This window comes from Perognathus longimembris, chromosome 23 (assembly GCF_023159225.1).
Source record: "Perognathus longimembris pacificus isolate PPM17 chromosome 23, ASM2315922v1, whole genome shotgun sequence".
NCBI classification, from domain to species: Eukaryota; Metazoa; Chordata; class Mammalia; order Rodentia; family Heteromyidae; genus Perognathus; species Perognathus longimembris.
This window is the reverse complement of record NC_063183.1, coordinates 26,825,564-26,850,573: the sequence shown is the minus strand read 5'-3', so window position 1 is coordinate 26,850,573 and position 25,010 is coordinate 26,825,564. Positions and strand designations below refer to the sequence as shown.

Genomic DNA, 25,010 nt, shown 5'->3' with positions numbered 1-25,010 from the left:
AAACCCAGGGCTTCATGTATACGAGGCAAACACTCTACCACTAGGCCATATTCCCAGCCCCAGAACCTAAAAAAAAAAAAAGAACCTAGAGGTTGGCTGTGGACAGGAGAGGGAAATTCTACCCAGAGGTAACAAGGGATGAAAATTAATGCGTGGAGTAATTTTTTTAAAAAATCCATAGATGGAGGTAATCACAGTGTTGTTGTGCGAATTAGATGGCATGATTGGGTAACTGCAAGTATCACAAACTCCATTGAACTCATTACCAGGTTTAATTTATCAAGACTTTCTGAGTTGTATGACAGATTTAGCCTAGAGCCCAACCAATACAGGCGACAGGAGGATCCAGTCAGTGCCACACACTTGCATGGACTATTAGCACCTTAAATACTGCTACATGGAAATAATAATAATGAAAAGACAATTTCCAACTAATATCTCTCAACACGAAAGAACTTTCTGAAGGTGATTATTTTCCACTTGGGTGAGAAGTGGGATCTCAGTGAAGGCATGGTAGCAGAGGGCAGGTCTGGTATGCCTGAGAGGTAGGATGGTACAGTGGTCCTTATAATTTGACAGTGATTGAGTCTTTATAGCCATCCTTTTTACTGATAAATTACACATTCAAGTTCTCTGAGAGCTGATAAAAATAGGATTCACAGCACATTGGACAATGACAATTAAGTACTTAATAGAAAAGCATAAATTCAGAAGAGATAGCCAGATTTTGAAATATATGTCCATCAGCTTCCTGAAAAGCCAATGGTATGCCAAAGTCCCTTGGCTAACCCTGTAGGGAACATAGGGAGTTTGTCTATACAGGCCAAGATGAGTGAGCAGTTCAGCAATTACTCATATAACTTGATTCTAGGAGCATTTTCTTAGCTCATTCTAACCAGCATTGCCTTTCTGTCTTCCTCTTTGAGTCACCCTGCCCCCAAATCCTGGTTTTCTCCCAATGTGTTTTTGCATACACATTACTGTCCAACTGTTTCACCCTTTCACTTTACTGTATGGATCTAGGCCTTGGACACAAATACATGTATACATGTATACATGTTTTTATACATGTATAAAGTACACATGGATGTCCTAAGGATATTGGGTAGGTAAAGGACACGGATGCATAGTCTCCTTTCCTTCCACTATGCCAGTGCATTAACAATCAAATGAATTAGCTTGGATATACTAATTCTCAAATTCTGGACTTGTTCTTTGGGGTCTAAATTATTTGGATAACTTTCTTCACCTGAGTGCAGACATATTCAGGAAATAGGCATATTCCAGGTACCTTTAGACCCTATAAGGTAATCCAAATAAATAATTTCAAGCTCAACTTCTTTTTTTTTTTTTTGTTTTTTTTTGCCAGTCCTGGGCCTTGGACTCAGGGCCTGAGCGCTGTCCCTGGCTTCTTCCCGCTCAAAGCTAGCACTCTGCCACTTGAGCCACAGCGCCGCTTCTGGCCGTTTTCTGTATATGTGGTGCTGGGGAATCGAACCTAGGGCCTCGTGTATCCGAGGCAGGCACTCTTGCCACTAGGCTATATCCCCAGCCCCCAAGCTCAACTTCTTCATCTTTTTCTTGATTTAAAAAAAATCTGGGCTGGGGATATGGCCTAGTGGCAAGAGTGCCTGCCTCGGATACACGAGACCCTAGGTTCGATTCCCCAGCACCACATATACAGAAAACGGCCAGAAGAAGCCAGGGACAGTGCTCAGGCCCTGAGTCCAAGGCCCAGGACTGGCAAAAAAAAAAAAAAAAAAATCTGATTTCTCACATGGTTTATAGATCAAGTGTGAGTATCTCTGAGTAAGTGTTTCTCCTCAGCTGATTTTGACTGGAGTTGTGCTAGGTTTGAGGAGGGAGGGGTTTGCAGAGGAAACTAGGAGCTAGTAGCTTTGTTGCCTCGTTGGATGGAAAGAATGTTCAAATGACATGTGATGGTTGTTGACGTAGTTGTAAACAAGTCTGATTTTTCAGTTTTTAAGGGATATTCAGTAGGTACATAAAGTAGTATTAGGAAAATTACCAACAATTTAATTCTTCCTAAAGAGCTAATTCTTTTGGATACATGGAAAATTTTATCTGTATGTACAGTGACTTAAATGAACTAGATAACAAACCTTGGAGGTAACTATTAAGTCTGAGGTAGGATAGGAAAATAATGACTTGTAGAGCTTTACCTTGACCATGTGCTTTCAAAGCCCTTCGCTTTTGGGTCATAGAAAGAAATAGAGGAGACAATGTCAAAGGAGGATAATGGGATAAGAGGGGCACTCATTAGAAGGTAGAACTCCTGGGCTGAAGGTCTAGATTCAGATTTAGATAGAAGACTTCTGTCCCTCAAACCACTGGAGCCACGATGAGAGGCTTGTTACTATTTCCAGTCATTTTTCAGCTAGCAACAGAAATGGAGCTAAGCCATAATGCAAATGTGCAAAAAGGATTTTTATTTGAATTTGATTTTCACCATGTGATTTTTCCCCCCTACACTAGATACAGAGTCCTAATTATATGCTACTCAAGGTATTATATAAGTATGTATTTATTTACTGAATCAGTACCTACTCTAGCAGAGGTATATATATCTGAGGCGTGGACTGAGACACTGGGAAGGGGAACCTTCTGGTTTAACTTTTGCCACAGACAGGTCACAGTTGGATACATAAGAGGTAACAGGCATAACTTGTGGAAAAAGTACAATGTTGGATGTGTGAGTATTTCTCTAGCAAGTTGCTGACCCACCCCCACCAAAACCACAGATAGGACCAACTCACAAATTTACACTAGCATATGTTTAGCCCCAGGTAGTTGAGACATTGACCTTAACCTTTCTAATCAGCTTGAATGATGCTGCCCCAGACAAAAAGATGTCCTGTGGCATTGGAGAGAACCTGTGATGGGAAACCAGACTTGGGTTTTGCTGATGTTTTGTTCTTTCCTTGTGGAATTGGTCCTTCAGAGAAGTAATTTGTCTACTGACTACAAACCCTCTTACTTGCATTCTTATTCTCTGGCTTGGTCAAGGGGTGGATGTCCAGTGGTTCCCACCTTCCTGACATCCTGTAGGAGGTATGTTATAGGTTTGCTGAGGTTGATCATATCTGCTGACGGTGATGCTTTCCATGTGATCTGTTCCAGAGGAGGTGCTGACCAATCTGCTTTAGTGGTCAGGGCCCTTGACTGGGTTTCTTGGCATGAAGATCATTTCTAGCATACTGGTTGTCTCATCTGGGTGCAAAGACAAATCGTTTTTCTTCTGTATATTTTCCAAACACCGTCCTTGTAGCGTCTCCACGCGGAATCGTCTCAGAAGTGTGACAAGGATGACTTTCATCATTACCATAGCAATGTACTTTCCCGCACAGCTACGGGGGCCGAAGCCAAATGGCTGAAAATACCTATAAGGAACCTGTGGAAATGATCAGACCATTAGCCAAGGTCATGCAGTATAGTCTCTGACCCATCTGAATGGCTGGTCAGTCAAAACACTATTTTGGGTCTCAGTTATACTGTGACTAAACAAACCCTTTTCTCATGCACTGTGAATTACCTTTTATGATACAGACCAAACCTCAGGCAAACTCTACTTGAGCCTTGCATTTAGTGAGGTAGAAAAATGCAAATCACCTTACCATAGGCATTATTAAAAGATAAATATAGCTCTCTAAAGTAGCCACAATTTTACTCAAGCTTTATAAGTCACAAAGGGAAGAAGAAGAGAGAAGACAGACATTATTTTGACAATTATACATCACAGAAAAGGAAAAAATCTAAATCTCATTTAATTATGGAGCTCTCTTTAGATAAAGACCAATGCCCCTACGCCCATTTAATGAACCAAAGACAGACTGTGAAAACTATATCCTTTGGTCTCATTTGATCTCTGTCTACAGTAGAAATGGTTACACGGGTGCTGGTGGCTGGTGCCTGTAATCCTGGCTACTCAGGAGGCAGAGATCTGAGGATAGAAGTTCAAAGCCCACCTGGGAAGGAAAGTCCATGAAACTCTTATCTCCAATTAACCACCAGAAAACTGAAAGTGGCACTGTAGCTCAAGTGGTAGAGCACTAGCCTGGAGCTAAAGAGCTCAGGGACAGTGCCCAGGCCCAGATTTCAAGCCTCATGACCAATCAAAAATAAATAAAGTAGGAATGGCTCTCCTTTGCTTAGTTGGTGCTGAAGCTCAAACTAGAAGGTGCCCAGGTGCTAGGTTGAAATAGAAAGCTGGATTTGAGTTGTTTAACAAAAGTTAACCAAATTAAAAACCTAAGAGTTTTCACATATTGACCTATGGTGTGGCAACCATTTAGCTGTTTCCCAGAGATGGAGACTCAGAATCTTTGCTGAAGGTGAATATGGCAGGCATGTTCCAGGCTATGGAACACCTGGATTCCTGCAGAGGTGGCAGAGGGGGGACAAGTAAAGAAATGTATATGGTGCAGTCACACAGAACTGTAGCAGACATAATAATAGATATTATCAAGAGTAGAAACTCGGTTTTGAGGAAGGACTCTTACATTCTTCTGAAAGTTTTCAAGAGTGAATTCATTGGGCTTGGGAAAATATTCCAGTTTATGCATCCTTCCAATATTCAAGATAATGTTGGTCCCCTTTTTTACTGGGTAGCCATCAATCACATCATCTTCTAAGGCTCTTCGCATGACCAAGTCCACGACAGGCTGATAGCGCAGGCTCTCATTGATAAAGTTTTCCACCACTTTTAACTTTTGTATGTCATCAATCTTTATGTCTCTTTCACCTGTGGGGACAGATTAAAAGGACAGGGAAGGTAATATTAGTTTCAATATGTGTTAGGCATCTAGACTCCTCCATTTTCCGCAGAATCATTTCCTATTGGCTGAAAAAAAATTGTCATTCTATTGCACACATGCCATCTGATATAACCTATCTGTGTCATAGTGTTTATAAAAGTTCCGAAATGAGCCATGCACGGGTGGGTTATGTCTGTAATCCTCCCTAGTCAGGAGGGCAAGATCTGAGACTGGCAGTTCAAAGCCCACTTGGGCAGACAAAGACTGAGAGATTCTTATCTCCAATTAATCTGCACAAGCCAAAAGAGGAGGTGTGGCTCAAGTGGAAGAGCACCAGCCTCAGGCAGAAAAGCCAAGTAAGATATCAAAGCCCTGAGTTCAAACCTCCAGTACTGGCACACACACAGAAAAAAGAAATAAGGAAAAAGTTCTTGAAGAAAACACAGCAGACAATTAACAGTAGTTATACTTTGGGAGTAGAAATTATGCTGGGGAGGAGAGTGAAAAGGACTGTAAGACTTACTTTCTGCTTTATATATCTCTCTACAAGTTGAATTTTTCAATAAGCATGTATTTTTATAACCTAAATAATGAACCTATTATAGAGTGTGCATAATTACTTGCTTTATGCTTTTTGCAAGTGGATTCTAAAAGATTCTGTGTCTGTCAGCAAATTCTTAGGACATAAGAAGTTGGCATTCAGGCAGGAGGGATTTTTTTTTTAATGCTTTATAATTTGTTATATATATTTGCCAGTCCTGGGGCTTGAACTCAGGGCCTGGGCCCTGTTCCTGAGCTTCTTTTGCTCAAGGCTAGCACTCTACCACTTGAGCCACAGTACTACTTCTGGCTTTTTTATTTATGTGGTACTGAGGAATTGAATTCAGGGCTTCATACATGCTAGGCAAGCACTCTACCACTAATCCACATTCCCAGCTCTTAATAATTCTTACCAATGACAGTCTGGATTTCCTCCATGATTTCTGCCTCAACATTAGGGTGCTTTGCAATGAGAAACAGCATGAAGTACACAGTGACAGACATGGTATCAGGTGCTGCGATTAGCATTTCCAGTATACACTGGTTCACATTCTCTTTCGTCAGCTCTCCACGTTTCTGAACAATTGAAAGAGAGAAAGAAATTGGAAAAGTTAAGTCAAAGTTTCAAAAACACCTGGAGCTGTAATCTTAACACTTGTAAGTCTGACATCAGACGATTGTGGTTTGAAGGTAGCCTGGGCAAGAGAATCTGTAAGACTCTCCAATTAACCATCAAAAAGCTCAAAGTGGAGGTATGTCTCAAATGGTAGAGCATTGGTCTTGAGCAAAACAGCTAAGCAACAGCATGAGACACTGAGTTCAAGTTCCAGTACTAGCACACACGCGTGCGCACACACACACACACCAACAAAAAAAGAAACCCAAGTTACAAAACAATGAGGAAGAAGATCAAGAAACTCAACAGAATAAAGTAGAGGTCTTTATAACCAACTTTGAACCTTTCATATTATAATCCTCAGTGGAAATATGGACAATTTAGCCATTTATCTATGTACAGATGACTGTGTGTCCAGAGGTTTCACATCTGTGGATTCATATAAAAATGTTTAAATTGTATCTGTTATGGAAACCAAGGACTTTTCTCTTAATTTGCTTTTTCATTTGTGGATGACTACTCTGGATTCTTTACATAAGGCATATTCACATGCACATCTGGGGGAAGGTGGGAGAAGGGCACAGAATCAGAGGAAAGTGGTTAAAAAGTGCAGCAGTGGAGTGCACTGGCTGTACAGGCCATTGAGGAAAGTGAGCTCTGCAATCTGTGGGGGAGAGGGGAGGGAGGGAATAGGTGAGAATGAAGGAATAGATGACACTATGCAATAGAAAATGTACTTATTACCTGGTGTATGTAAAGGTAACCCCACTGTATATTACCTTTAAAACAGCAATAAGGTAATTTAGAAAAAATAAATTGCATCTGTACTCACAATGCACAGACTTGGGTCTTGTCATTATTCTCCTAAATGATGCAGAGTAATGACTACTTACTTACATTTACACAGTATTAGATGTTATAAACAATCTAGAGATCATTTAAGGTATTTGAGAAGGTATATGTGGATCTTATGTAAATATGATGGTAGTTTCCAGAAAGGATTTGTGCATCTTTTCATGTGTCTGGGAAGGAGTCTGGACATGAACACTATGGATGTCATTTTGTAGTGTCTTGGGCCTCCCTCCCACTTTGATTTTACAGTTTGTATTATGGTACAGAAGGGATTTGATCTGAGAGGTCAGACTTACTAGAATGTCTAATGTGTGGGTTCTTTTGTGTTGGAATGCTAGAGGAAATAGTTAACAGAAGAAATCTGAAGCAAGTATGGAAGAAGATCTTTATAGACCTAACAAGGCAAAACATGTATTAGGTGGAAACCATGGCTAGTCCATGGCTGGTCAGTACCTCAGCAAGAATCAACTCAGTGGCAAAATCCATACACTCTTCCAGTTTCTCTGCTGTGGAAAGCTGGTGTCTCTTTTCTTCCACCAAAAGATCTATGGCATCTTTCAAGTCCTTGCTGGGGAAAAAAAGTCAAAATAGCATCTATTTGTACTTGGTTTAGACATCTAGCAAAATAGATTCATTTGCTGTGCTTAAATAAGATCCTCTGCTTTAATTGACATCACTGATAAATAATTATCATTATACATGAAGTTAAGGCACTAATGTTAGCTAAGATTCCTAGGTTCTGGTGGCAAAAATCAAAGCTGTGATTTTATAATGCAGTAAAAGTGGGTACCACACCTAAATGCTGCATGCACCTCCATTTCCTGTCTTCTTTAACAGCCACTTCATTTGCCTCCTCCAGGACTACTGAGTTTGAAATTCCTGTTCTAGTCAGTAAATTCACATAACTATTATTCTTAATCTCTATTCTCATGCCTTGTGGTTTTGGCCACACTACAAACACCATGTAAATATTTGTTGAAAGGAAGGATGTCTAGCTGCATAGGTTTATGCATGCATTTGTGTCAGTGTGGAGGGGGACATAAGGGGAAGCTCAAGCCCAGTTCTTTTCTATGTGGCTTAGAACCTGGATGGGTTACCCAGGTAACCAGTATAACTTTACCTGTCTGTGTTCTAGTATCTCTTTTGCAGAGAGCAAATCAGACTAGAGGAAAAGTAAGGTTATCTTGAGATCTAAATTCTTTTATTCTAGTATGGTTCTTAACTATATGTGTTCAAGTGTGTGTGTTCCTTTATCACCAGGGATGAAATCGTGTATTATATGTTTAAGTATACACTGAATCTACCAGATTCTGATTTACATGGCCACCTACATACTTAAAATATCCCGTGTATGCTATTGACTTAAATAGTCTCTGTTCCCTCTGTATCATCATCAGAAGTAAAAGGAAGAATCTTTAGGCACACTCATATTAAGAAGTTTTTTGAGCCAGGTGTCGGTGGCTCATGCCTGTAATCCTAGCTACTCAGGAGTCTGAGATCTGAGGATCACAGTTCAAAGCCAGCCTGGGCAGGAAAAGCCTGTGAGGCTCTTATCTCCAATTAACCACCAGAAAACTGGAAGTGGCGCTGTGGCTCAAGTGGTAGAGTGTTAGCCTTCAGCTGAAGAGCTCAGGGACAGCTCACAGGCCCAGAGTTCAAGGCCCACAACTGACCAATTTTTTTTTCTTTAGATGTAAGATATTTAAATATTTTTGAGGGCTATTCTTCAGGCCTGTATAATAAATAATTCTTTAGAATATTCCACATACAAAGGGCTGACATTCCGTTGGCAGGTTAGAACTCTCCTTTGCTAATTGCTGATATCTTGAGCACTGGCCCTAAAATGGCCTGAAAGCTATTGGAATGCACCTAGACACTGAACTCATGAAGAGTTCTTCCATGGGACTAATCAGAGCCACTTCTGAGCACAGACTACCTTCCTGAGCCAGAATCTGAGGTTTCCTATCAGTAGCCTGTAAATGCCAGTTGAATCCTGCCTTATCAAGTTAAAAGTTAGCCCCACATATGTAAATATATGTATCTGAAGTGATATATATCTTTCAAATCTGTGATAACTGAGTTCAATGGCAGGTAAGGGGAGGTCTTTGACATAACCATGTATTATAAGAATGCACCTGTGAATTTGTTTGGAATTGTGGCTACATTTTTCAGTGGAATGAAAATGAGTAGGCTACTCAGATCACAAACATTTGTTAAAGATAGACAAAAAAAACCCCTTAAATGTATTAAAATAAAAAGTAGAAAACAATATTTGGAATTTTAAAAGGGCAAAAATATAAAGTTGAATAGAGGTGGGGGTAGGTGTTTTAAAGCATCCTTCCCGTAAATGTATTATTAAGAAGTGTTCATATTTTGAGTGCATGAGAAGAGATGAAAAGATTTCTCTACATTTTTGTTACTTTAGTACACGAGTGTATTCACATATTAGTTCACTAACCAAAGGAAAGTTGCCGCACTAACTTCTCTAGATACCTAGGAGAAAGTAGATTGCTATGCATTCTAAGGCAGTAAGTTTCTATGAGCCCAATGAACTAGAGCAGGCAGTGTTTAGTGTGTGGCTACTTGTACTGTAAAACCTGATTGATTTGGACATGTATTCAGTTTTCCACTGGATTGGTCCAAGACTAAAACAAAGCCAAGACTCCCAAAAGACATATGACTGAAAAAATTCACATATTTTATTCAAGTTCATTATACTCATTATAAAAAATCTTTTTTAGACTTCTGCTAATTCAAGTTGAATTATGTTAAATTCATCCAGAAGCAGTGTAACTGTAAATTGAGTTTATGCATGCATTTTCTAGATATGCAAAGAATTCTCAGAGATATTGATGATAGTTTTTAGTTAACTCTTTGATTCAAAATATATTGGTTGTCCTTGTTATTGAGATGGGCATTCAGCTCCATACCCAGCCCGCTGCTGAGAAGTTGCTTGGCTGAAGGCTTCTTTTATTCTTCTTTCTGGCCTAAAGAATCTCTCTCTATTGCTATGAACATTTCATCACCAACTTAATCAGCAGATCTCTGTGGGCTCTGGAGAGCATAAAAACATACCAAAGAGGCCAACAACAATGAGGATGCCATAAAAAATAACCGGCGCATTTGCACTCGTGAATCTCCCAAACTTGTGTTACTTACATAGACTTTTCATACTTTCTGTACAGCCAAGAAAACTTAAAGAAGATGTTTGGTTTGATAAGAAGAGCTTGCCATGCATTAAAATAACCTTGGATTTTATTCACGATGTCACTTTCTGGAAAACAAAAACAATGGAGCTGTTGAACAAAATGCCCTGAGCAGAGAACATTTCCTGCACATTCTAGCACACTCTAGTAGAGTTCTAACCTGAGCAAGGTCTCATCCCGATGGCGTGATTTAGCCATGCAAATGCCATTCTATAAACTTAGTGTCATTGGTGTGTATGTGCACACACGCCTACATGCACTTGCATGTCCATGCACAATTGTGTGGGCACACCTGCAGAACTTGAATTTGGGACTTCATGCTCTGACTTGTTTGCTTGCTCTGCTGGTGCTCTATTTCTTGTAACCATACTTCCAGCTCAGCTTTTTGCTAGTTAATTGGAAATGGTGTCTCTTGGACTTTTCTGGCAATGTTGGCTTCCAAATCATGATCTTCCAGATATCAGTCTTTTCAGTAGCTATGATTACAGGTGTGAGCCACCAGAGTTTGACTTATTTTGATTTTTGCTTGGTATTAAAATTGGTTAACCAGAGTTGACTCAAACTACAATCTATCTCCACTACCCAGTAGCTGGAATTACAGGCTGTAAGCCATGTACTGGGCTGAAACAAGGCAGGAACATGGGAAAAATAAAACTCAGGAATGCTTAGCAATGATGAAACAAGAGCAGTATATACAACAGCATCTATTCACTTTACTGCTGCTTCTTGTTCAGTCAAAGGTAGAAGGAGAGGCACAAGGATGAGTTTCAGTACCATCCAAGGGAATTCCCAGGAAGAGTACATTAGAGGTGTCCAGCATGATGCGTCGCATTAGGTTCAACACGTCAATGTAGCCCATCTTGTTGGTGACTTCCTCCAACTTGTCCAGATGCCTAACGATGGATTCAGCACAAACTGCCACCATGCGCACAAGGCCCGGACCGGTCAGAGCTGAGTGGGACACATCAGAACATCAGCCATCACAAACTCCAAGGACCTATAATCAAACTATTTTAACTTTTTATATTTGAAACTTATTTGTTCATCATTTTTCTAATAATACCATGGATACTTTCATATTCTTCCTTAAACTTTTCTGTGCCTTCTATAAGCATGTACTTTCTTATCTTTATGGTTAAGAATGAGTGACTATTACTTTAAACAGACTTCAGATTTAAGCTTGCCTATGCATTCTGGCAAATCGTTTTGGTAATTGTAAAGGAAAAATTTAGAACTTATGGCCATAGTCAACAGATCAATGATTTTTTTCATGCTTATCCCTTTAAAGATTTGGATTTGAGTTATATTTATTTTGTTTAGTTAGGTAGCAGGATATTGCTTCAGAGCTAGTGAAACTGGTCCTGAACTATTTGGTCTCAGTTGTTTCCTGTTTAACAATAGTCTGTGGGTACAAATCACTAACGATGTCCTCCTAATTTCAGTCATTCTAGGCTACTTCAAAATTTATTTTACGGGCTGGGAATATGGCCTAGTGGCAAGAGTGTTTGCCTCTTATACATGAAGCCCTAGGTTCGATTCCCCAGCACCACATATACAGAAAACGGCCAGAAGTTGCACTGTGGCTCAAGTGGCAGAGTGCTACCCTTGAGTAAAAAGAAGCCAGGGACAGTGCTCAGGCCCTGAGTTCAGGGCCCAGGACTGGCCAAAAAAAATGTAGATACAAAATTTATTTTACTCAACCAATGGCATGTTGAGCCATTCCTGGTTTGCTTTTCAGTCTCCCACAGAGAACTGAGAACTCTTTAAGGACAGTGACTACTCGCTAGCATTGTTTTCAAGTTAGCAGTACATAGGAGCCCTTGATACAGATTGTCAAAGGCAGGAGTGAATGAGTGGATGAATGCATGGAAATGGAGAGGGAAGTGGCTTTTCCCTTCCCTGGCTCTGCACCTCACTTTATGGGCAGTAACTAGAAGCTTCTGATGGCCCAGCATAAGAGTTATTGCATAAAGCCTCATCTCCCTCTTTGTTTTTAAGTTTGTTTAAACCTCCACTGGGAGTCACCTCACTTTTCATGTCATTTATTATTCAGAATGGCTGTTAGCCAGGGCTCTAGCTCTTTTTTGCATTGGTTATTTTCAAGTTGTAGTCTCTGTGTCACCTCCAGGATGCCCTGGGTTGCTTTCTACTTGTGCTTCCCTACGTTGTTGGCCAGAGATAACAGGGATAACAGGCATATATCGCTGTGCCTAACCATTGAGTGACATAGAATGTGATATTTTTATGTCCATGCTGGCCTTGATCTGGGGGAAATCCCCAGATCTCAGAGTCCAGGTAGCTAAGGTGATAGGCTTAAGTCATTTTACTTGGCCTTGTGGGATCTCTTAGCATTATTTCATTTATTCTTAACAATAGTTCTAGAAGAGTACAAGTTCTGTAATATTAAGCAACTTCTGTGGATAAGACTGCTGAAGTGTAGAGGTAAGTTGTCTAAGGTACAAGTGAAGCCTGGAAGCAAGCCCCACTGTACCACTTGGGCAAAAATCACAACCCCTTGCGTCAACATATACAGTTCTTTCCTATCTTAAACATCTCTGATTTCAGTCAGAGATTCAGTAAGTGCATTCTTCATGTTTAAATCAAACATATAGTGGACACACTAAATTCTTACTCTTCATGTTCATGAAATGCCTTCATGTATCAACAGGAAGCAGAGAATTTGTGAGTAGGTTTTGGAGACTGTTTCCTGACACTAGAACTTTGGCCAAGTTACTGTACCTCCTTAGGCCTAGTTTTCTCACTTGTAAAATGCAGTATTCACCTCATAATGTTTCTGTGGATGTCTGATACATAGCAGAGATAAAAAATGTCCTAGTTTTTCTCATTACTTGTAGTGGAACTTAAAATGTGATTGCAAAATGAAGCACATTCTTAGACCAGAAAAAGAAAAACACAGCCCAGATTCCTGCTTACCTTTCATAAAGAAAGGTCGGACTTCTTTCCAGATGTCTGGATTATTATTAAATATGATGCCTTTCTCATGCATACCAATGCACTGCAACCCTCGCTCGCTGCCGAATCGGGAAATGTAGTTACTATGCTTCATTACATGGAACATACTTGAGGACCTGAAATGAAAGCAAACCTTAACATTTGTCCACCATTGGGAAAATTCACAGTAACGCATTGACCATACAAGTGGCTGTCTTAGCAAGTGCATGTTCATTCAAATGCATTGTTAATCCCTAGCGTGAAGACTCCCTTTCCCAGACTCCTTGTTTCCTTTTCTCATTCTTATTTCCTTTTCACTTCTTCATTTTTCTTTTCTCTCTCTTTTTTTCTTTTTTTCCCTCTTTCTTTTGTTGTACAGTGGTTTGATCTCAGGACCTCTTACTTGCTAGGCAGGTGCTCTACCACTTGAGTCTCATCTCCCAACCTTTATATACTTTTCAGATAGGGTTTCAGGTTTTTGCCAGGGCTGGCCTCAGACCCAGTACCTTTCTGTGCCTCCTGCACATCTGGAGTTGCAGGTATGCATTCTCCATACTTGGCTTGTTCATTGAGGTTGGGCGTCTCACTAACTTTTTGCCTGAGCTAGCTTCCAGCCATGGTTTTCCTGGCATCTTGGGTGCCACTTGGCCCTACTCCAGACAGTGCCATGTTTCCAAGAGTGAGTCACAGAACTGGAAGCTACTGGGTTTACTGAATTCTTGATGTTAGTTTAGAACCAACGTTTCTGCCTAATATCACTCATCCCTTAGGCTGCTAGTGGGGTATCCTTAGCACATTGCTTTGGGCACTGGGCCTGCATGGGCTGGCTAGAGGAAGGCCCATTAAGGTGATTAAGAGAAGTTATTTTCATCTCTACCTTCAGACATTATGATATTAAAAGCCAGAAGTGGCGCTGTGGCCCAAGAGGTAGAGTGCTAGCCTTGAGCAAAAAGAAGCCAGGGACAGTGCTCAGGCCCTGAGTCCACGCCCCAGGACTGGCAACAAAAACAAAACAAATAAACAGACATTACGATATTAAGGGTTATTGGGTTCCATGATAAGGATTGGGTAGGAGCCATTAGATAGGACAGTTTGTATGGTGCCCAGTGGTATAAATTCATGATGCATAAAGTGTTACCCTTTTTTGGATGTTGATGTTACTTTAAAGTTTTTCTTAATGGATACTTAATGGATAAGCAGAAAACTATTTTTCTGCACATATTGATCAACTTCTTTGGAGAAATTGCTTAATTAAATTTTAAAAGAGAGAATAAGAAACCACAAGAGCAAAACAAACCCTTCTTAAGTGTTTATTAATTTATTGTTAAATTTTTAAATCCATGTGTCCTGTAGGGGGTGCCAACATCTCAGTTATTTTTCATCCAGGATCAGCCATGACAATAGCAATCAGGCAGAAGTGTGACAGGCGAGGACTTGAGCCAGAGTCACTCATCACTGTGAGGCTGGATTTAATAAGCTGACAAGTGAGGGAGGTGGGGACTGCGCAAGAGCAAGGACCCATTTCACACTACTCCTGGCCATCGGACAGACCGAGTGGGACCTGAAGCAATGCTGACTGTCCTGTTCAAAACTAACTGTCTATTCAGAATGAAATGTAACCAAATGTAAACTTTTAGAAAGTATCACTTTCTGAGTTAACTCACAGCATTGGGAAGATTAGATATTAATAGTTGGACAAAGGATGTGACATAGAATGCAGTAGTTGGCAATAAGCATTTCAAACACTCGCTGATGTATAATTTGTTGGAACAGAAAGTGCAATCCGGCCTGTAACCTTTTCCCTTGTCCAGCTTTGTCCTATAACACTAACCCAACTTAAATTCTAGGGTCATGGCAAGAGACTATAACCGAGGGATTTCCACGATAGCCATTCTAACCAAGTGATCTGATTTGAATCTGCCTAAATCCAGTCCTTAGCTTGGTTTTTGCACAGAGCTCATGCGTGCGCACACACACACACACACACACACACACACACACACACACACACACTGAAGTTGTTGTTAAACTCAACCAGCCCTTGGTGCCGCTGCAGTTCTACTCTAGTCCCTGGCCCTTATGCTCCCCCTGGGTGGCTCAAAGCCGTCAGCTACAGATTTTACTTTCTATTTTCCTGAGAAAATGGGATCAACTTAGGAAAGAAATCCCCACAAGCTCCAACAACCAGGACCCTATTCAGCCTTGGCTTCACATTCCACCCAACACACCACTTTTCTCTTCAGCAATTTCCCCATCTCCTCCCATTGGTTAATCATCACCACAGAAAGGAGTAATTGCTCATATCATAAAAAGAAATGGAGCCCTTCTGATCACATATTCCTCTCTCTGGCTATTATTCCATATCCTGCCCCCTGTGGAAAACTCCTCGGAAGAATTGTCTATTCTTGTTGACTCAGACTCACCCCCTACTTTCCCACCGTTCCATCGAAAGTACTTTTTTTCCAAAAGAGATGTCACTCATGACTTCCTTGAAAGCAATGTTCAAATATCCATCCATTTAGTTGGCCCATCAGTAGTATTTGAAAATTTCTTCCTCTCTGATATCCATTCTTTTTTTTTTTTTTTGCCAGTCCTGGGGCTTAGACTCAGGGCCTGAGCACTGTTCCTGGCTTCTTTTTCCTTAAGGCTAGTACTCTGCCACTTGAGCCACAGTGCCACTCCTGGATTTTTTCTTTCTTTTTTTTTTCTTTTTTCTGTATATGTGGTGATGGGGAATTGAACCTAGGGCTTCATGTTATGAGGCAAGCACTCTTGCCACTAGGCCATATCCCCAGCCCCTGTTATCCATTCTTTATCTTGCTTTATCTTGCTTTATCTTGCTAAATGCTCCTGGCTTTTCCCTGGCTATTCCTTCTAACTGTCCTCAGACATTTGACATTGGGGAGACTCAATGCTTGCCTTCCCTACTCAACATGTCCAGATGTCCATGCACTAAGCATGTCAAATCCAATGTCTGGAGTTGGATAGGATCTTGATCATCTCTCCCTATTCCCACTTAGCTCAGGTAATGATGTCCTCTTCTTCTAAGGCATTTACAACAAAACCTAGGCATTGCTTATTTGACTCTTCTTTTTCTCGCACCCAACATCCAATCTGTCAAGTCCTGTCAGCTTTGCCTTCAAAATATGATCAGAACACCTCATCATCTTACCACCTCTTCTACTATTATCTCTTGCCTACCTGGTTCCTCTGATGACATTAATTTATTATCTATTTCTTTATTTCTGGTGAAACCTGAGTGAACTAGCTATGCCCCTCCTCTGCTCAGTCTCTTCAAGTGGTTTGCCATCTCATACAGGGTAAGAGTCACAGTTGGTACAACAGTCTGCAGGATACAATACAACCTACCTTACTACCTTACTATTGGAGAACATATCCCCATCTTAAGTGATGCATGACAGAAACTATATTTACATGTTCATTGCTGGAATTCTAATAAGAGATTGCTCCATAAAGGTTGGATTTTTTGGCTTATTGTATTGTTCAGAGTCTAGAACTACAGCTGGTGTATACAATAATCCTAAGTAAATGTTTACTTAATGAGTAGCATCAGTTAGGACCATTAAAAGTTAGTATCAGGGCTGGGAATGTGGCTTAGTGGTAGAGGGCTTGCCTAGCATGCATGAAGTTCTAGGTTTGATTCTTCAGCACCACATAAACAGAAAAGGCCTAAAGTGGTGCTGTAGCTCAAGTAGTAGAGTGGCTAGCCTTGAGCAAAAGAAGCTCAGGGACAGTGCTCAGGCCCTGAGTTAAACCCACAGGACTGGCAAAAACATTAGTATCATTCAGTCTTAGTGTATAATCATTTCTCAACCTTTGTTGAAAGAATTATTGAATGATTCCCTTGTAAGTTTACATGATTAAGATAGATGTGAAAGTAGGTCACTGATGGCTCATGCCTGTAATCCTAGCTACTCGGGAGGCTAAGATCTGAGGATCTAGAGTCTGAGGCAGCCTGGGCAATCAGAGAGACTATGCAGCCTCGGCAGACAGAGAGCCTATCTCCACATAACCAGCAAAGTCAGAAATGGAAATATGGCTCAAGTGGTAACACCAGCTTGGGGAGGGGAAGAGAGAGATGAGCAAGGATTCAAGGTATTGGGTTTCAAGCCTGAGTGATGGCAGAAAAAAAAAAGTCTGGGAATATGGCCTAGTGGCAAGAGCGCTTGCCTCGTATACATGAAGACCTGGGTCTGATTCCCCAGCACCACATAAATAGAAAATGGCCAGAAGTGGTGCAGTGGCTCAAGTGGCGGAGTGCTAGCCTTGAGCAAAAAGAAGCCAGGGACAGTGCTCAGGCCCTGAGTCCAAGCCCCAGGACTGGCAAATACAAAGATGTGTAAATATAAATCATGAATATGTCAATAGCTAGCAGATCTGCCACGTAGCCCTTGTTAGCATGTGAACCGCTAATTCTTTTTAATGAATATTCATTTTTTGGCATTTCTAACAAAAAGTAATGCATGCACATCAGGACACACATGTAACGCAGCACACAGCTTCCATATATGCCCTTCCACAGAGCATGGCTCTATAGGGAACTATGCATCCTTTATCATCAACAAAGGATAAAAGGAAGAGTGTCTCAAAGCTGCCACATTGTCCATGCAGTAGGCTGGCAGCATTTACACCTGAAGTTCTGCAGCCTCTGCCTACCATTTTGAGACTGAGGTTGTTAGGGAAGTTGGACTGCAATGTCTACATGGTTGTAATGAGTAAAGATCTCCTACTTTTTAAAAAGAAATCTAGCCAACTATTAAAATCAAATCAGAAGCTTTCCTGAGGTCCAATGGGGTCTGTTCAAGAGGTACGGTTAGTTCTGGAAGGGACTTGAAGAGCATGCAAGGAAAGAGATAGGGACAAACATATCCTCTTCCTGATAGGAGCTCAGCCTTTAACAATAAAATGGAGTGGCTCTGAGGCAATTAAAGGGAACACAAAGACTCCACCAAGTACAAAGCTTGGAGCACAGCACAAGAAAAGAACTGGGAGAGCTGGGCCAAGGGTGGGTATATTGTGTCGACCATTCGGTGTGAATCAGTGCCTGAGCTGGTCGCAGGTGCTAAGGTCACTTTCCTAATGAAGCCAGGCAGAAGCAGTTGGACGCTACCCTGATTGTGAATGGATCTGACTCAGGAACTGTCTTTGGACATCCTGGCAATTGATGTGGTGACTTTAGTATCTTATGTCTAAGTATATAGTCTGGGTTTAAAGCCAGCCTGGGCAGACAAATTTGGGAGACTCTTACCTCCATTTATCTAGCAAAAGGCCAGAGATGGAGGTATGACTCAACCGGTAGAGTGCCAGCTTTGAGGAAAAAAGGTTAAATGTGAGCAGAAGGTGCTGAGTCTAAGCCCAGGTACTGGAACAACAACAAAAGGGAGAGATTGAGTATACCATAGTATTTGGTGAAATGCTCAGTTGTCAATACAGAAACTTCTGAGATAGTGTTGGCAGATAGCTTTGCTAGAAGTCTAGTAAAACAGCGAGGTGCTGGTGGCTGCTGCCTGTAATTTTAGCTACTCAGGAGGGTGAAAACTGAAGATTACAGTTTGGAGCCAGTGTGGGCAATAAAGTCTGTGAGAATCCTTAATTAGCAAAAAAAGTGGATGTGTGGTTCAAGTGGTAGAGCACCAGTCTTGAGTGGAAAAAGCCAAGGAAGAACATGAGAAACATACTAGAAAACTCTTGGTCAGACATCTGTGGTTCCTGTTTTTTGGGGTTGTTGTTATTTGTTTTTAGAAGGAGAGTTTTTAATGATCATTTACCTCTGATAAGACCACAATCTCAGGAGATCATGAAAGATAAAACATACTTCAAGGAGAGGCATTATTCAGACAAACAAACAGGTCATCTGCACTTTCTAAGTTTCCACATTAACTGCTCAGAAAAGTTTTGAGGAATTTCCCAACTTTCTGGAGTTATTTATCTATGTACCTCTATCTACAGCTCAAGGAAACCACAGTTTTGTCTCCAGAGCTGAGAACTCCACTCCTTCATTTCACCAAGAAAAACGTAACCATACAAAAATATCAAGATATCAAAATGATAATCATTTTTAAAATAGGAAAAAACCTCAGTCTTGATTTTAAAGGTCTATCTTCAATTATTATTGTTGTGTTGTTAGTATGTTTTATTATTGGGGATTAAACCCTGAATACTCCACAGACTGACATTCCCAGCCCTATTGTCTGCAATGATTTATTAACAGACTCACTTGCTGATAATGAGGGTTTCCTCTCCATTAATCCAGACTCGCATGAATTCTCCATATAGTTTGTTGTAGTAGTTACAGGCATTGCCAATTCCCATCCACAGGAATCTGCCATGGGAAATGAGGGGCCCGATTCCCAAACAGTAGCCAGGACCTAGATCAAGAAGACATCAGAACACAGTAACTTAGCAATATCAGAAACACTTGCTCCTTTACAGATGAGTCAAGTCTATCAAAGTGATTTAAAATATCACAAAGCAAGCTACCACGAGGCTCTTTGCCCCTCCCAGGATATGGCTACACCAGTAGCCATGTCACATGGGTTCCATTTTTGTCTTGGTTAATTCAGTCTCAACGAACTAGGGGAAGTGTTCTCATTTCTTCCAAGCTAAACAGCATCAATGAATTTCAAGCATGGAAACAAGTGACAAGCAGATATAACTATCTGGCTGCCTGGTTTTTAACAGAAAGCTTGTGATTCAGGTGTGCCAGTAGATGGAACAGATAGAATAGAAGCAGGTTATAGTTTAGTTCTAAGTCATGAGCAAAGATGCTAATTTCTTATCTAAAAGCATCACTTCTGTTTTTTATTTCCTTTCAAAAATGACTCAGCATAGGAAAAGAATCTTGAGCTAAATCTCATGACATAAAATAAAAGCTATGAATTGAGGAATTAAGCAACCAGTCTGCTCAGTGTCTAGACTGGAGCTTGGGTCCCATTATCTGATTTTAGACAACAATAGCAGTAGCCACTCACATCTTTGCCTGGGTAAATAATGTCAGGAACACGAATCCCAGGAACAACTGGAAAATTTGATGTAGCTTATGCAAAAGAACATAGTATCTTTATTTTATTATTACTTGTTTTGTTTTATTTTTTAAGACTAAGTCTAGCTCTGTTGCTCAAGCTATTCTGGAACTCCTTATGTATCCCATACTAGCCTCAAACTCATGATGCTCTTGCCTCTGCCTCTCAATTGCTGAGAATACAAACCTGTACTACTATAACCAGCTCGGTAACTCAAATTTACTTTGGTGGTAAGAACTAAATAAAATTGAGACTTATCTCCAATTAACCAACAAAAAGGTAGAATTGAAAGAATGGCTCAATTGTTAGAGCTCCAGATGAAGGTCCAGAGTGTGAGGATGTGTTCAAGCCCCAGTAACAGTACAAAAAAGTTTGTACAGTATGCATATTGACAAAGTAAAAAATAAGAAAATACAATGGAGAGTACTGAAAGGGAGATACAACAAGCCCTTTGGTTAGGTTGAGAAACTGAATTTTCTATTCAAATGAGTACCAAAGCTTAGGTACTTAACAAATAACAGTGTCAGCTTACTTCAACTAATATATAATAAATCTGTACTAGGTTTAAATATTGGTATTGAGTTAGGGACTGGAGATCTCATGATAAATCTAATAGCTGTATAAGAGCCCCCAGGATAGGAGAGGAGAGGACATACAAAATAACAATGAAATAATTTATAACCATATAATATGTAATACGTATTCCTTTCATTTACATGAAAGTCTTATACAATCCTCCCCATCCCAGCTAGAAAGGAGAATGCTGTGGAAGGCCAAAAAAAGTCGGCGGGGGGGGTGGTGGTGGGGGAAACAAGAGAAACATTTAAGTTACAAGCACATTAGGTTGCTTTCTACTCATACTTGGGAATGCTTATCTAGGCATGCAGTAATTGCAAGAGCCTGTCACACCCAGAGAGGAGCAGTAAATACTTCATTGCATTTTTGGGCAGAGGCAACCTCCTTGGAGCCAACAACTGCCATCCTAATTAGAAAACGGTTGCATTCCATGACTGGATATATATACTCCAGAAAAACCGGTGCACACAGATGTTCATAGCAAGACTGTTCTCACAGCCCAGACTGGAGACAACATAGAAGAACTGGTCATTAAACCACGACAGGCGCTCTACCACTTGAGCCACATGTCCACTTCTCCGAAGTCTCTTGGATTCTCAGATCTCAGTCTCCTGAGTAGCTTGCATTACAGGTGTGAAGACTGGTTTCTGCTAGGGTCTTTTTTCTCTTTTGTCATTGAAGTGGTGGGGGACATCACCTCATGTTTCTCAGCTTTGATTGCTCATGAACAATCCCCTGGAGTTTTTCACAATATTAACCCAGGGGCCATACCATAGTCAGGCCTGAAGTCCCTGTCCGGTCTATGAACTCTAACTGCCAGTATATGACAGCATGCTACCCTGGCTCAGAAGTGGTAAACAGAGTAAGACACTAACTTGTCTCCTGATCTAGGGCTTCAAGGGGGACCAGGCTGGTCCTCCATAAGCTTACATCCTCACTCATTGATCTATAGGGACACTACAGGGCATGCACTATAGACATGCAAGGGAGTGTGTGTGTGTGTGTGTGAAAAATGCATGTTCCTGGACAGTGATTCAAAAACTCTGGGGTAGGGCTCACGAGTCTGGTAAGAAGATTACATCTCCTGGAAGATTCTTTAAATAAATATACTTGAATATAGGGCTTACTTGCTTGTGCGGGCAATGCTGGCCTTTCTCTAGCTGTAAGATGCTGTGATAATACAAGTGACTTGGACTGTAGCACCTAAGTCTATGACAAGAAGGAGGAGGAGAAAGCATCATCCATCCCCCTTCTCAAACACCTGACTCTTATCATTCAACTGCCCCTGCCTGAGGAGCCCCTCCTGGGGAGGAGATATCTAGTAAGGAAGGGAGCATTGTGAAGGAGAGTTAAAGGCTCTGAGCCTTCTTCCCTTGGAGAAAATAACATTAACTAATGTTCCATTAAATTAGACATTAAAGTAACCTAAAATTCCAGGCTAAATCAGGAGAGGGAAATTATTTGGAAAACTTTAAAAAGAAGCCAAAGTCAAAGCATTTTATACTCACCCCTGTGCCACCCATTCTCTATCACTTTGTGATGAGGCTCACTGCACTTAGAAGCATATAAAAATTATGCTCTTGAAACAAAGCCTTTGTGGATATTAGGAAATTGGGCATGAGTGCCTGCCATGAGGAATTTATGCTGAAAATGAAAATGTGATTATTCTGAATTTATCTGATGTCTGATAGTTTCAGCACTGGTGATGGGCTCATAGGATTTTCCAGTGGAATTATTTAAGTAATTATTATTATTCTCTGCTGATCTGTGTGTGCTTTTGTGGGTGTGTGCATGCACATACATGCATATGCACATGTGTGCATGCTGGTACTGGGTTTGCACCCAGGGCTTTCTTTGATGCTCTCACTTGGCTTTTTCAGTTCTAGCTTTTTGCTAATTAACTGGAATTAACTCTCTTTGGCTGCTATGATCCTAGCTGAGATCTGAGATCTTCAGAGATCTCAAGATTTCAGCAAGGATTAAAAGTGAGAAGCACCGTTCTCTACTTTTTATTGAATCACAGCTGGCTCCCTTTCTCCTAGCACCCAGATCCCATTCAACCTTTCACCACCATCACCATGCTGACAGTAAGAGAAAAGAAAGGGTGAGATGGAAGAATGAAAGAAAAAGGCAGAGGGTGTGGATGAGGCACGGGGGAAGGGAGAAGGAAAAGAGGATAGGAGACATTCCGGTTCCACCTTCAGAAAAAATTGGAATAAAATCCAAATCCATTTTTTAAAACTTAAAAAAAGAGAGCCACTTTAGAATTGAGCCTTGTGCTACCTCATCTCAAACTTGATTTATCAAAATGGCATGTAGAATGGAAGAGACTATCTCAGGTATTTTTTTAAAAGTTGGTTTCCTTTTAAATGTGCAGATAATCGGTTCACAAGTTTTTCACTTTAGTATTCCTTTATTATCACAACTATGGTCTTCAAGAGATCCAGTATTTTTACTGTTGTAGACAAAAAAGCTCAAGAAAACAATTTCCTTAGATAGAGAAATAAACTAGTGGCTTACCTGGTATTGAGGATGAATTGTCATAATTCCAAATCAAGAGGAAGAGGCCCATGAGCAGCAGGAGTGGCATGATCCCAACGGGTACAACTTCCGGCACCATGCTGGTGACGTTATACTGCATTGGGTTCAGCATTTCCAGAATCATCTTTCAGTCTTGGCCTATAGACAGCAATTTCCAAAGTTTTATGGAAATCAAAGAGGCAGAAAAGTTAGCAAATCCCTTCACAGGTTGGCCTGAGGGCTTCTGTTACATACAAGGATGCTGTACTGGAAAGATCCTCACTTTGTTTTATAATGTGATTGAACACTTAGACAAGACAAATTTGTCATTACAAGTCAAAACAAGCAAGCTCCAGAGTGATCTTTTGGCGTGAAGTTTCTGACCTTGGTGGAGTTTCAGGTTCTCTTCGACGCTGGGTCTGATAGAACCTTATCATCTTGCCCTTGAGTGGGTAGAGTGACGTGCATTCCCAATTGAGAGCCAAGTCTCTTACCAAAACATAAGAAAATAAAGCTCATTCCAGAGGTGGAATCATTTTTTGTGTGACTTCATTGGTATATTGGTAGAATTTTTGTTTAGGCATTCTTCTTTGACGCCAAATAAATTAAAAACCAAAACAAGCCATCTCCCAGTCCTCTTCCTTTATCAAAATTACTTCCCCAGAGAATATATTTTTGTATCAAAACTTTGTTTCTTGGCCATTAGTTAAGTGTTCAGGGAGCTTCTCATAATGATTTATGCAGGGCAGACTTTCTCTTGTAGCTCTAATGAGAACCTCAAATCTCTTGTAAGCCAGGTATTGATGGCTAGCTACTCAGGGGACTGAGATTTTGAGGATCATGGCAGGAAGCCAGCATGGACAGAAAAGTTTGTGAGACTCTTATCTCCTGTTAACTAGCAAACAGCTGGAAACGGAGCTGTGGTTCAAGTGGTAGAGCACTAGCCTTGAACAAAAAAGCCAACAAGAGTGCAAATATTTGGTGGGGCTGAGAAGGCTTATCTCTTACCTTCCTCAAAATTATGTTAGAAAGCCCCCATGAGAGCCTCATTTGAAGACACAACAGAATAAGCATTTTAAAAATACTTTATTATTGGGCAACACTTCCAGCTACAAGATAACCATTTTTTTTAACATTTAAAAAATATTTGCTGCATGTCAGGCATTGTTCTAGGTGCTTTACAAATATTGTCATTCATCCTCACAACAACCCTATGACTCAAGTTGATTATTTTACAAGTGAACAAACCAAGTCTAGCCTTTGTGTGATAGAGCTGGGATAAGAATCATATAGTGTGCTTTTCAAATGCTGTAGTCTTTTATTATTTTTTTTTAAAGTGTTTTCTGCCCCTACCTGCAGTGTTTGGGGGTCACGTGCATGCTAGGAAAGAACTCTATCACCAAGCTACATCCCCAAACCAAGAGCCCTTAGTTTCATTTTGTAGCCTATCATAGAATTTATTTGTCTCCTACATTCATGGACTTTTGATCATTTGTGTTAATTCCTGGGCTTTTTCTAAAGGATTAAACTGGAAAAGTTCTTTTGAGATTCTTTCTCACTGTACATTGGTTTTCTTGGCAGAAAATTCCAGTTGGGTACACAAACAGACTGAATATTGGCACAGAAATTTAGGGAGGACCTAGAACTTATACAGGTTGCCTACAGAATAGCAAGCCCCTGTGCCAGCAATACCCATTCCTTCCTCCAAACATACATGTACAGACCCGTGGGCCTTTACGTGCTATGTATCTTCAATGGTCATCTCAAATGCCTTCATGGGTCTCTACTTCCCTTTGAGGGTAGTCTCATCATGTGTGGAAAACTTTTTGGATTTTAGAAATTTTGAGCTTAGGGAACTGTTGAAATAGATCATCCAGGCACTGTTGGCTCATGCCTTTAAATCCTAGCTACTCCCTCATGAGTCTATGAT

At 40.6% G+C, this 25,010-nt stretch overlaps 1 protein-coding gene across 1 annotated transcript; it reads right to left on the bottom strand.

Moving 5' to 3' along the window:
- Positions 1-3,163: 3,163 nt before the first annotated feature.
- On the bottom strand, positions 3,164-23,225 carry LOC125340435 (aromatase). Its single transcript, XM_048332053.1, has 9 exons — positions 23,081-23,225; positions 19,180-19,330; positions 12,924-13,078; positions 10,764-10,940; positions 9,943-10,057; positions 7,237-7,351; positions 5,729-5,891; positions 4,521-4,762; positions 3,164-3,412 (listed from the first exon to the last, which is right to left on the bottom strand). The coding sequence occupies exons 1-9, from the start codon at positions 23,223-23,225 to the stop codon at positions 3,164-3,166; spliced, it is 1,512 nt and encodes a 503-aa protein (XP_048188010.1).
- Between the last annotated feature and the right edge of the window lie 1,785 nt (positions 23,226-25,010).

What these genes read in the sequence shown, in the direction of transcription:
- LOC125340435 (XM_048332053.1), bottom strand. Translation starts at nt 23,225, where the DNA reads ATGATTCTGGAAATGCTGAACCCAATGCAGTATAACGTCACCAGCATG. An exon ending in GAAACCCTCATTATCAGCAA is followed by an intron (nt 13,079 to 19,179) that starts GTGAGTCTGTTA and finishes CTTTCATTTCAG; the next exon opens with GTCCTCAAGTATGTTCCATG. An exon ending in GGAAATCCAGACTGTCATTG is followed by an intron (nt 4,763 to 5,728) that starts GTAAGAATTATT and finishes CTGTCCCCACAG; the next exon opens with GTGAAAGAGACATAAAGATT.